Genomic DNA, 13,893 nt, shown 5'->3' with positions numbered 1-13,893 from the left:
CAAAATGTAACAGTGTTCCTGTCAGTGGGCTTCTTAAACAATTCCATCACCAATTTACCATTCTCAAATCTTAACTTGACATCCAAATAGTTCACCCCCATGTCACTAATATCAAATGTAAATTTAATTGGATTATCGGATCGATTGTGTTGATCCATGAATTCTCTAAACTGTGATTCAGTACCTGTCCAAATCAGGAATATATCGTCTATGTACCTGGCATAAAAGAAAATCATGCCAGATACATAGACGTCCCGAAAGAAAATTTCTTGTTCCGCTAGGAACATGTATGCGTTGGCGTAGGATGGGGCCACATTCGACCCCATCGCTACGCCAACTAGCTGCAGATACAGCTTCTCATTATACATAAAGAAATTTTTGTTGAGAATCATATCCAATAAATCTATCACCAACCCTGCATCAGGGCCACTATAAATGGTACTTTCAACAATAAGTTTCCTAACTGCCATCAGGCCCTCCGCATTGGGGATCACAGTGTACAGACTATTAATATCTATACTACATAAGAAACTCCCCAGCGGTATATCTGACAATGCATGAATCCTATTAAAAAAAGAGGTAGTATCAAGCAAAACTATATATGTCTTGATATTTGTATTCTAGTTCGGTAACTGCGCGTTACCATGACAATAGGGGAACAGGCTGTGGGCATCTCCACTCTCTTAGGACTGACGCTGATGAAGCGCTGGTGTGGAGGAGAGGTGAGATGATGTCATTAGCGGGAGACCCGGCCATGGACAGCGCGCGGCACCGACCACACACGTGGGGTTCAGTGAGTATAAATGTTTGTATTGTTTGTATTTTTTTGCTTATACCTTGATGAAGGGGCTATAATAAAGGCTCCGAAACATTGGTGATATTCATCACACCTCCTGCATTGTCATTTTTGGAGTACGGAGTGCCGCCTATGTGGATTATACATTAGGGTCAACAGTGGCTGACCTTTTTTGGAGGGCACCCGCTGCATTAGTTTCTTTTTATGGGAGTGCCACCATTGAGGACATTATTTGGTGTATTTACAGTCGGACAGGGACTGTTTACACTGGGTTTGGCACCCAAACATTAGGAGATTACTATCTGTGCTGCACGTTTCTGTATTTTCTGCTGTGTTAGCAGAGGGACATATTTCATCATGGCTGAGGGTACAAATGAGGATATTGGACCTTATGAGGTTATTAACATGGACTTGTTGACGCAAGGAAGCAGGTTGATGTTTTCTGACTCGGATGCCGAGGCGATTTTATTTAAAGAGCAGTTTTGTGACGATGAAGCTACCAAATCATTACAACATCTGTATCGCGACTGGCTTAAATTGAAACAGAGCTGGACTTTCATTATCATGGGATAACTCTCAGTGATTATTTTAAGCAAAAATGGATCCCCAGGGGGTTTCGCATAAAGAACTGTCCCACAATAGGACGACACAATACAACTTTTTGTAAAAGATGGATTGCTATTTTAAATAAATGTAGCTATGATCTCATGTTGTTGGTGATTGAAGAAGCCACAAGGGAACTTGAGGTCATTCGTGATAAGATTTCCATCTTTGAGACAGAACATAAACCTGCGTTTGAGGCTGATAAAGACACAGTTTGGATGGAGAAAATGCATAAGCAGGTGGCTACATACAAACATGAGTTAATCCAATTTAAAAAATCTAAAATGCTTAAAGTGTCATTAGATTATGATCAAAATCGGGTGTACAATTGGGTCAATAATGGCCGTAGCGAGTCACGCCGGCCTGAGAGACGTGGTTATCGCAAATTGTACGGCCCCTCGGATTCATCACAGTACAACACCAGTGACTCAGATGTCGGGATGGCTGGAGCCAATAATCATTCAGGTCATTTAGGGATGAAAGACAGTATGTCCATACCCCAAAGAGGACGAGGAGAATTACCCATAGGGGCAAACAATGGACGCGATCGCGGGTCAAGAAAAGTGGGGAGACCACCTTTACAGCGGAGACGACGATAAATCAATATCTCGTCTCGTGTACTTACAGATTTGGAGGCTAAGGTTCTTAGTTGGGGATTATCCTGTATTCCCACAACCAAATTTGACCCAGTGAAATGGGAGGTGGAAAAATATCATTTGACTAGACAGTTAAAACTACATGAATATTACAATGGAGCCAAAGCTATATCAAGGCCATCAACTGATATGGAAAATTTAATCCCGACTGCGGTACGAAAGTTTCAGCCTAGATCATCGTTTGAGCCGCTATCTAACAATGCGGCAATTAAAACATATGTACGAATGTTGGATCAAAATGTGTTGGACTCTGTGACAAAGGGATGTAGTGAACATCATGATAGTAATCTATAGGAGAATGGAGAGCTCTACAAGATTTATCGGGATATAATGATGTGGTGTTCCGCCCTGCGGATAAGGGCGGAGCAATTGTAATTCAAGATTTGCATGAATATATGTCAGAAATTGACAGACAACTGTCAGATGTTACAGTATACAGATTACTTGAGAATGATCCCACTGAGATATTCAGTAGACAACTACGGGAGAGACTTGATTTGGAAGTTTCTGAAGGGATTATTTCCAGCAGTTTGAAAGATGCATTGATTCCTAAATTTCTATAGGGGATGCCACAAGGGGGGGCATTTGGGTCCAAGAGTGGAGAGAGGACAAAGGGCGGGGGAGCTGAAGGGAGGAATGTGCGAAGTGGGAGGTGAGAAGGGCGCAGGGCTGTCCCAAAAGACTGGCCAGCCCACAGTAAGTACCCACACACTGGTTGGAGCTAGGTGCAGGGGGAGGAAGGCCCCAGAGGTGGACAGAGAATTCCTGTGGGGAGGGAGGAAGTGGACCAGACGGAAATGGGATTATTTCTCTCGGCTCGGACACTGCCCATGGTAATACATCCCAGACCATGGCTGCACTGTGCACTGCAACCCAGTCAATACCGCTCTCAAATGTTTTTTTTTGGGGGGGGCAAGTTACCCCCTTGCCCCCTCTCTTTCAGGTGCCTGTGGTTGCACATTATGCAAAGTCAAACCTGAATTAAGCACAAAAATGCGGCATACAATAAAGGTTCTATTTCCCCTCAGTCTCATGATTAATTTAAGCCGGCAGTAACGTTAAACTATGCAATAAGCAATATTATAAGTGAGAAAAAGGAAAATTTATTTTATTGCAAAGGATGGTTCTAAAGTAATTGGACTTTCTTGACACTTGCACAGTTCATCACTCCAGATTTCTTCAGCTCCCACAAATACCTTCAGGGCCACATATCATGGCACAAAGGAATTATTCATTTATGAACGGCTTCATACTGGGACAGATGTGCTGATTAGCAGCTGTCCCAGCGAATGTTAAAAGTTGTAATTTTGACGCTAAAGGCATCTTTGAAAGTTTATATGGGTTCTATCCTGGCAGTGTTACTGCAGATTAGGGATGAGCGGTTCGGATTCTGTGGAATCCGAAATGCTCCGAACAGCGGGGATCCGAGTCCACCTGACTTGGATCCCACTGCGAGGCCGAACGTCATCCTCCTGACGTCGGATTATTGTGAGAGTTCGCCTCTACATAAGGCGCCGGGACTCGGCACCATTTCACTCCCACGCGCCGCACGCTGCGCACAGCTCTGCTTAAAGTGGCTGTGTACAATGACTCACAAGTGGCTGTGCTGGCAAAGTGACTGTGTAAGGGGGCACACTGCACGCTGATGTATGCTGCGCACTGCTCTGCTGATTAAGTGGCTGTTTACAGAGACTCACAAGTGGCTGTGCTGGCAAAGTGACTGTGTAAAGGGGCACACTGCACGCTGATGTATGCTGCGCTATACTCTGCATATTAAAGTGACTGTGTCCAGACTTAAAAGTGGCTGTGCTGGCAAAGTGACTGTGTATTGGGGCGCACTGCATGCTGATGTATACTGCGCTATACTCTGCTGATTAAAGTGGCAAGACAAGTGGCTGTGTGTACAAAAAAAAAGTTTAAAAAAGTTAAAAAAATAAATAATTTTTTTTTTGTGCTGTACCCCACTGTGTATACAGGCACCGTGACTCCTTGGGCTGTACCCCACTGTGTATACAAGGACTGTGGCTCCTTGGGCGTATCCCATTTCATATAAAGGACTGTGACTCTGTTGGCCGTAGCCCACTGTGTATACAAGCACTGTGAGTCCTTGGGCTGTAGCTCTCTGTTTATACAAGCACTGTGACTCCACAGTGAGTGGTGATTAGTAAATACATAATACTAATAGTAGTAGTAAGTAGTTTTTGTACAACTTGAGTGTTTTCATCAATATGGATCACGACAACCAACCGAGAGAGCAGAAGCAGCAAGCAAATGCTAGCACTGCAGCTGCTGGAGCCAGTCATGATGACGATACTAGTCCTTCACTATCATCTAAAGCTCGTGCTCAAGACCTCTAAAGGTTAGTGACTATTGGCAACATACCATTAACCACACGCAGAGGCAAGGAAAGGCTCAGACCTTGGCCTTTATTTCTGAGTGGTGGTTCTGCAACTGTCAGTGAGGCATCTTCTGCCTCTCATGACAATGAAAGACCTTTTCACTCAGACTATAGAAGTGTAAAAAAACTGAAAGCCACTAAGGCAGTAGATCAAACTGTGCATTCAGAAACACAAATGTCAGAAATCCCTGAGGAGAGTTTAAGTGTGTCCACGAGTGCTATGTGTGAGCCTGGCCTTTCAGAGAAGCCACCTTCCACAGTTTCTGCTCCCTCTGTATTTGTGGGGATGACCAGCATAAGTATTGCTGATGACATGGAAATGAGGATGCAAATGTGGAATTGCAAGAGGATGAGGTGGATATTTCTGTAGCTGACGCTGGCACTAATGAGGATATTGAGGATGAAGATGTTGTTTGTGTACAGTCAGGCACCGGTGGAAGCAGCTCTTGGCCATGATAAGAAGAAGACCATTGTCATGCCTGGGTATAGGACCAACAAATACACCTCTTATGTCTGGAATTATTTTTACCCAAATCCTGAAAACATTTGTCAAGCCCTCTGTAGCCATTGTGGAACCACAGTAAGTAGATTTAGGGACGTTAAGCATCTAGGAACCTCCACGCTATTGTGTAATCTGCAGCGAGCTCATGACGAGTATTTTATAACATCAGAAACTGGTGCTAAAAAAATAACAACAAGCAGTCCAGCATCAGCTAACTCCCTTCTCTCTACTAGATCCCAGCATCTGCAATCTCCACATCCAACACTTTCATCCTCAATATCCACAGTAATGATCAGAGGTAGTCCGGCATCCAATTTGCTAGGTGACTCATCCCCTTTCCAGGACTCCTCAGAATAATCCTTGAGCGCTAGTCCTGCTGCTGCTGATGGGTTGGATCTTCATCCTAGAAGTGGACCAAGAAGACTACTAGTAGTAGTTTAACAAAACAATTGACTGTTAAACAATCTCTTGCAAGGGGAAGCAAGTACAACAGCTCTCACCCAGTCGCACAGCAGATCACTGACGCCATGACAGCTATGCTATTATTAGATCTGCGTCCAATATCCGCAATTAATGCAGTGGGTTTTACAAAGTTAATCGTGCTCCTGTGTGTCAGAGTTCAGCCGGGGATCGTCCGTCCCTTACCGTCCCGCCGGCTTCCTCTGACTTCACGGGCAGTAGGGCAGCTGGTGCGCTGACGTGGGAGGAGCTGAGCATTCATCCTGTAGCTGTGGTGTCAGGCGACCCGGTGAGCGGGGATCGCAGTTTCCATCATGGGCGCCGCCATGACACTTCCCCTATGTCAGTACTTCCTTCCCTGAGTGGCCCGGCTGGTCAGCTGACGCTGTGGGCCTATCAGCAGGCTTCCAGGGGTATATATCCAGCTCCTGTGCTCCAGGTAGTTGCCTGAACAATCATTGTCGCCACTACTGTAACTAGAGGAGTCTCGTTCCAGGTTCCCGTGCTTCCAGTGTGTTTCTTCCATAGCTTCTGAGCTATCTCATCACAGTGCCTTTACTATCAGCAGCCTGTGTGAAAGCTAACCTCCATCTCTCCACAGTGCCTTTACTAATCAACAGCCTCTATGCAAGTTTAACCTCTATCTCACCACAGTGCCTTTACTAATCAACAGCCTGTGTGCAAGTTTAACCTCCATCTCACCACAGTGCCTTTACTAATCAACAGCCTGTGTGCAAGTTAACCCTCCATCTCACCACAGTGCTTTTACCATCACAGCCTGTGTGCAAGTTAACCCTTCATCTCACCGCAGTGCTTTTACCATCACAGCCTGTGTGCAGGTTAACCCTTCGTCTCATTGCACCCTAGTGCATGATCTCTGGCCGGCAATCTGGTATATACTTCGTGGGATATCCAGCTCTTACCTCAGCCTACCAATAAATCTCCACACCTCTCTAGCCAGCACCTCAAGTGCCTTTCTCCAGCCAGGAGTTCTATCCCACTCCCCACGTGCCTATTCCAGGCATTACCCTTGGGCCACGGGTGTTTTTGATTCTCTTTTCCCTGCAGGCCTTGGTCACCAAGTCAAAGGACCGTGACCTGCTTACAGGGAACCGCACAAGCCCATATCTTGCTTGGAGGGGTCACTGGCGAACACCTCCTTGTGAGTTAGACTCCGCACCATTGACTAGGTCTAGCCAACGACCAAGACTTGTGGATGCGGAGATCATATGTCCAGGCCCCTCGCCTTCGCCTCCTCCCACAGCCTCAGACCTCGGCTTTCAAAAACCCGCCTCCCAGCGTGACACTGTGTCCCCGGTACCAAATTCCATCTCGGTATAATTTTAACCGAAAAGCCATTCCTCGGCTGTACCAGGACTTTAAAAAGAACCTAATTATTGCCCTACAAAATGCCATTGTAACAACTGTCCACTTAGAAATGTGGACAAGTGGTAGTGGGCAAACTAAAGATTACATGACTGTGACAGCCCACTTGGTGGGTGAATCGCCTTCAGCAGAAGCAGTATATAACAAACAATGCCAGCTCATTCAGAGGCAGGCTACTCTGTGTATCACCGGATTCAATAAGAGGCATACCGCTGACAACCTCTTTGAAAAACTAAGAGATGTCATAGAAACATGGTTTACCCCACTTGGTCTCTCCTCAAGATTTGTGATTTGTGATAATGCCACAAATATTGTGAAAGCATTACAGCTGGGTGAATTTCAACACATCCCCTGTTTTGCTCACACAATCAACTTAGTGGTGCAGGTTTTTTTTTTAAAATGACAGGGAAGTGCAGGAGATGCTATCTGTGGCCCGAAAAATATCAGGACATTTTCGGCATTCAGCAACAGCATGCAGGAGACTGCAGCACCTGCAAGAACAGTTTAAATTGCCCTGCCATCAACTGAAGCAAGAGGTGGTAACAACGTGGAACTCCACCCTTTATATGCTTCAGCGGATGGAGGAACAGCAAAAAGCCATCCATAGCTATACAACAAGACATGGCATTGGGAGAGGAGGGGGAATGTACAATGGAGAGTACTTTCTGACTTGTGCAAGGTTATCAAACACTGCTAGTTTGAGTAAGGTGATTCCTCTAATTAGGCTTTTGGAAAATCAGCTGGAGAAATTGATGGAGGAGATTAAACAAAGCGAATTCACAAAGTATGCCAGAACTTGTAGATCAAGTCCTTCACCAGGATCCACGGGTGGCAATGATCTTGAAATCTGATCACTACATTTTAGAAACCGTGCTTGATCCTAGGTTTAAGTCATATGCTGTGTCTTTCTTTCCAACTAACCCAGGTAATAAAAGATGCAAAGAGCTACTGGTGAGCAAGTTGGTAAGTGTCACAAGCACTACAAAGTCTCCTCCTTCAGTTTCTTCAGCAGCAGCCAGAAAAAAATTCCGCTTTCCCAAAAGACCCAGTGGTGATGCAGATAAGTCAACCCAACATTTGACATCTGGTCAGGTCTAAAAGAATAACCCAACATTAGTGACACCTCTACCGTAACTCCATTTGATACGATAACCGTCCAAAGAATGGTGGATTATTTTCATGACACCGTACAACTAGACATTTCACAGAGTCCCTTCGAGTACTGGAAGGAAAAAAAGACAATTTAGAGGCCCTTGTATGAACTGGCTTTGCATTACTTAAGCTGCCCACCCTCCAGTGTGTACTCGGAGAGTTTTCAGCACAGCTGGGAACCTTGTGAGCGAACGGCGTAGGAGGCTACTTTCTCAAAATGTGGAAATGATGCTGTTCATCAAAATGAACTGGAAATTCCATGAGGAAAGACCTTTCCCAGCAATTACGTCACAATACAGAGTCTTCTATAATGGTGAATTAATATTGTGTGAGGATGATGTACACACTGATGAGGGTGAGGATGGCAATGACGGTGACATCTTGCCACTGTAGAGCTGTTGCCTTAAGCTGATTGGTAGCTTGTTTTGTTGGGGCCCAAACAAATCAAGCACTTCAGCCACAAAAGTGGCAGTCCCTGTCGCTGAAATGTTTGGTTTGTTATAGTGTGCATGTCCTTTTTAATATCCAACATAATTCCAAGGACAATTCCATCTTGCACTACCTTTCATTTCTGCCACTGCTGTGTGGCAATGTTTCAGAAATGTGCTTTAAACTGTGGTGTCTGTGCCACTGCTCTGTCGCTTAGTAACCAGCCAGCTCACTGCAGCCTTTGGCCAATAATGGGGGACACAATATTGTAAGCTGTGAGGTGGTCTAAATTGACTGTAAATGACTGGAAATTAATGTTATTGAGGTTACTAATACTCTAGGAACAAAAAAAAACACAATTATGTGACTAGCTTTTTTGACAATTTTTGTAACGCAGTGTCTGAACATCTTAACGCCGTTTCAGAGGCGTGCATAATTAAGACGCAGTGTCATAGTACACTTCACATGGTTGTTTTACACACTAAAGCACTCGCAGTGCTTGCGGTAGGGTATGGTCGACCACAAGTGCTGCGTTTGCTTCCGATAGTACTCTATGGTACCGATTTTTGCATACACTTCCTGGAGATGACGTGGGACAATGGGCGTCTAATGACAGGCTGGTGGGCGTCTAAATACACACTGTGATCGCATGCTAAGACATAGTGGGCGTGCTAATGCCTTGCCGTGCAATCGCCGGATTTTCATACTTTGGCTGCGTGCGAACGCATCTAGCGAGCGGGTCTGAATCAAGCCCTCTGATCCTTTGGAAAAAGCTGGCTGAAGATGGCATTTACTATCAGGGACAATCATGATAACGTTTAATTTACAGAGTTTGAGATATAGAGTAATCACAGCATTCCCATACATTGTTTGGGGGCAGCGGTGTTCTCTGATTCTGCCATTAAAGCAGGATACTGTATCTCCTGCTTAGAGACTTAATAAATAGGAAAGAAACTTAATTGTGAGTTGAATGCTTTTTCGGCATGATTAACAGGGACAAAAAGCCCCTGATATAACAGAGGAATTTCCAGAGAGCTGAGAGTAGGAAGGTACATTGAGGTGTGCTAGGCAATCTGGGCATCCCATGTATGCATGCATGTGACCATGTTCCTGTTGCAGCCTTATCCCTTGAGTAATGTCATACCCTAATAGAGAAAACGAGAAAGACAGAATGGCAAGTGATTTAAACATTCCTTTGCTTATTGTCTGTTGACATCCAGTCGTTGTCATGTATTAGTGTATGTTTCTAAAACATTGGGTTTAGTTGAACGTTAGATAGCCTTCTGTTTGGTGAAGTGCTTCCTTTATCAATATTACTGAGAGACTACCTCCCAAATGTCCCTATTTAGTGCAGTCTGAAAGGACATATTTTAGGGTAGGTAAACAGGCTGCAGCCTATGTGTCCCCCGCCACCAAGGGGGCCCCACCATAAGGAACTGGGTCGTATGCTATTTTGGTAGTGCAGGATAATAATGCATCTGACTTGAGGTTTCCTTGATGACGTTTCTTTGCGGCATTCGGCAGTATCCTATGAATCTGAGACTGCGGGCTCACATCAGCTCTCAGTGGTGCCCAGCTCTCTGCATATTGCTCTGTATTGACGCTACCAGTGGGAGAAAGTAGCTGAGTAAAAAAGCATCACAAATGAGAGTAATACATAACAAATAGGTATACATTCAAATGGAAAAATAGCAAAGATCCAAACAAACAATGTCATCTTTTCTAAATTCTATCTAATTGGCAAAATACATATGATCCCAATGTGTAATTAGTTTGCCAATATAAGGTTAATGTTCTTATTTATTGCACTGGTTAACTCTTTTTGGCCCTGATTCAGAAGGCATCCACTTCTTGGGATCCCTTTTACAGTCCTTTATCTGGCCCTGGCAGATCCTATTTGAGGGAGCTCCTGGAATATGGGTATGTGACACAATTTAACGTTATGTGGGCAAAACCCAGGGCTGTAACTAGGGGTGTACAAGCAGTTCCGTTGCACAGAGCCCTATGGGAGGCCCTACTGCTAACCGACGGTTCCAACTGGCTAATAGGGTGCCTGGAATGGCACCCTGCAGCCAAAATCGCAGCTTCAGTGCCACCCAGCGGTCAAGACGTGCACACTGCAGCTCTTACAGCCCCCCAGAGTATCATGAGGACGCTCTGGTTAGTGCTGTTAATCCCGACGCTGCTGGCACTGCCCACTCTGCCTGGCATCATGCTCTATGGGGGCGTGGCGACACAGGGCATAGCACAGCCGTTATGGTGCTGCCAAAACCTTATTGTTGGGAGGTATGGTCAGGTTCAGAACTTTTAATGAAGTCTACCGAAGGAGAGGACTGCAAGATGTTGCAGGATTCCTATTCCATGCTGTTCTTATGCAGGTTGTAGAGAACAGTGTTTACCAATTTAGAATTGTTCATGTCTTGTATGCTTTTTATTTATAATTGATTAAGAAATAGATTTGAGTTGGGGATATATATATATATTTTTTTGCAGGACATTATAGACTATTTTGTTTTGATCCGTTGTAACAATTGCTTAATAAATCAATTTTAAGAAAATAAAATGTGGAATATGCCAAAAAGTGCAAATACTTTTCATTGCCACTGTACATGAAATGCTGCATTTATTTGAGAATAGTGCACTGAATACAATATCACATTTAGAACAAAATTGTCTTTTGATATGTTACTTTTATATAACACATTCTATTAAAAAAAAGTCCAAAATGTCTTAAAAAGATGTCTCTCTAAATACTACCAACTATTCAGTCAAAGTGATTTGCTGGATTAGACCCCTAGTATTGATGCTCTTCAGAATGGTATAATTGTTCCTATTATACTTATTATATTAAACAGATGTTTTAGTTATGTATCATGTGATTTTTTTTTCCCCCCTACAGATTAATTTAAAATATCTGCAGAAACCGAATAAAATCCGCATTGGCCATGACAATTCAGGAGAAAGTCCAGAGTGGTATTTAGAGGATGTAAAACTGGAGAATCTTTCCTCTGGTCAAGAGTTTTACCTACCTGTTAATCGATGGCTCGGAGAGGGACAAGATGATGGAGACATGTGGCGAGAGCTGCCTCTATCAATAGATGGCAATGATCCATTAGCCTGTATGTATTCTCAATGGTGGCAGTTTCCTGTACTGCTTACCACAGCTAATATATTACACATACTATATATACTGTATCTTTTTCAATTAATACAGAGTTTTTAGACATCCAGGGCTGGTTTGAGCTTTGATTGTGACCAAAGCTTGGTAAATTGCTATCAATACATGTCAAGACACAAGTTAGCATGATATTTAGGAAAACAACAGTAGTTGGGTTAATAAAATGTAAATAGAAGTCTGGTTGAGATTTGAGCTAGAACATAACCTCTCAAACTGCTACATTTCTCTGCACATTGTAAATCTGACCCACCTGCAGTGTTACATGGCTTTGCCATGGTGTAAAGATACTGCTTTTTTTTTTTTGCTCTGCTCACAGGTCAGAAACAGCCCAATAGAGAGATGGAAGGTCTGTTTCAGCTCATTTGTTATTTTTCTAATTAAGTTCAATGTTGGTGAAATCAAAGAAAAAGAAAAAAGTTTTTAGCTTCAGTTAACTTATGTAGGTCAAGTGAAAAAAAGCCCCATACTAATAACATGTGGATTGACATTTGCATCACTAAAAGACCTTCAAATGCCTCTGAGAATGACATGATGTTGACATTAAAGCTACTGTACATCTAATGTATGCTGAAAAATACATGTGAAGAAACAGACTTACTGAGTATCAGAAATAAAATCTGTAATATGCAGCAAACACAGTAATTACTCTTCAAAACACAGTTTACACATCAAATGGCTCACTTGAGTTATTAATAAGGAATGAGAATGACAGGGAGACTTGCACATTATTCTCACTGTGTAAGACTTGCTGTAGGCAGGCTTTATGAGATGTGAAAGCTATTAATACAGCCTCTCATTCTCATTCTGCTGAGAATTAGACCCACTCAAGCGCTATGCGATCGCAAGCAAGTCGATGGTGGGGCATTGCGCATGCGCAGCGTGCGCAAGCCCCGGAGCGAGCGAGAAATTCTCACTACAAACGGGGCGGTTGTCAATGTTGATCGACAGCTCGCCCCGTTTTGCAGGCGAGGTGTTGGGGTGGCTGGACAAACGGAGGCGTTCTGGAATGAATACCTGCCGTTTGTGGGCGGCTCTACTGACATCACGAGTGATGCCAGTAGTGAGCTTCCGACTGTATTAGAGCCGGAAGCTCACTGGGGCTTGCGGCAGACGAGACCCTACCACAAGGGTCTCGTTGCAAGCCCGATGGTCGCGATGGTCACCCACAGCTTAGCGAGTGGCCAGGAGGCCGGGTTATCTAAAACAATGCGGCAGCCCTGATTCAGAGGGAGCGCTCGCTTTTTGCGAGCGGCTCTGAATCAGGACCTAGGTCCATACAATAACAAACTGCTACAAGTACTGCAGACATTTATACAAGCTGTTGATTGTACACTTAGCAAATATTAGCAGCCCACACTGAAATCCAGTGTTTGGGAAGTATGTGTTGCCAGCCATCTCTCTCTCTCTCTCTCTCTCTCTCTCTCATGTTCTCCTCCTCCTGGTGTCGCGGTGCGCAGCTGAGGCAGCTCCTCCATTGCTCCTCTTCTTGTGCACAGCACACCACACATAGATAGAGCGGGAGTGCACACGCAGCATGACGTCATTGCGTATGGCACACGTGTAAACTGCTGGTTTACATGCTGTTGCTGACAGTGGCGCTGCTTATAACAACTTAACAAGGCAGGGGAACAAACGATCTCCTCCCACTCAGGGGCGGGCAATGCCAGGCAAAGAAATCAGTTCCTGACTGGGCGGCTGCAGACATAAATTATATTTGAATTCAGGTGGATTGGCGACCTGGCTAATGGGTGGATCGCAGTCCGGACCACCCAGATCGCCAATCCGCCCGAATTAAAATGTAATTTATGACCACGGCCACCCAGTCCACCCTTGGACCACCCTTAGTTTTGCCCTGCCATGCCTGCCCATGACATTGCAGCAGTGGCTACTTCAGCCTGTCTATCACAGGCTCAGCAAGGCAATGAGCACAGCTGTAAAGGCGCTCAGAAAATAAGCAGAGGGGAGGACACCTCTCCAGGCCGATGCCCCCCTGCAATGCTTACCCCACATACTGCATTGTGCTGGCCCTGCAAGCAAGTATTAGTAATAATTAATATCAGTAGGTGCCATAAAGCAGTCTTTCAATATTAACTATTTCATTCTATTATGAAAAAAAAAAAAAAATATATATATATATATATATATATATACAGTCAGGTCCATAAATATTGGGACATTGACAGAATTTTCAGATTTTGGCCTCTATTCACCACCACAATGGTTTTGAAATGAAACAAACAAGATGTGCTTTAACTGCAGACTTTCAGATTTAATTTGAGGGTAATTACATCCAAATCGGGTGAACGGTGTAGGAATTACAACAGTTTCAATATG

General features: G+C 44.1%; 1 protein-coding gene across 1 annotated transcript in view; it reads left to right on the top strand.

Annotated features, from left to right (window-relative positions):
• The window catches only part of RP1 (RP1 axonemal microtubule associated), a 668,735-nt gene that overhangs the window by 379,709 nt on the left and 275,133 nt on the right, over positions 1-13,893 (top strand). The window contains exon 26 of the mRNA XM_088469748.1: positions 11,281-11,500. Coding sequence (XP_088325874.1) covers positions 11,281-11,500 — 220 coding nt within the window. The remainder of the gene's footprint in view (positions 1-11,280; positions 11,501-13,893) is intronic.

This window comes from Taudactylus pleione, unplaced genomic scaffold (assembly GCF_031769625.1).
Source record: "Taudactylus pleione unplaced genomic scaffold, aTauple2 ptg000093l, whole genome shotgun sequence".
Taxonomy (NCBI): Eukaryota; Metazoa; Chordata; class Amphibia; order Anura; family Myobatrachidae; genus Taudactylus; species Taudactylus pleione.
The sequence above is the reverse complement of the archived record's forward strand: the minus strand, read 5'-3'. Positions and strand labels throughout refer to the sequence as shown.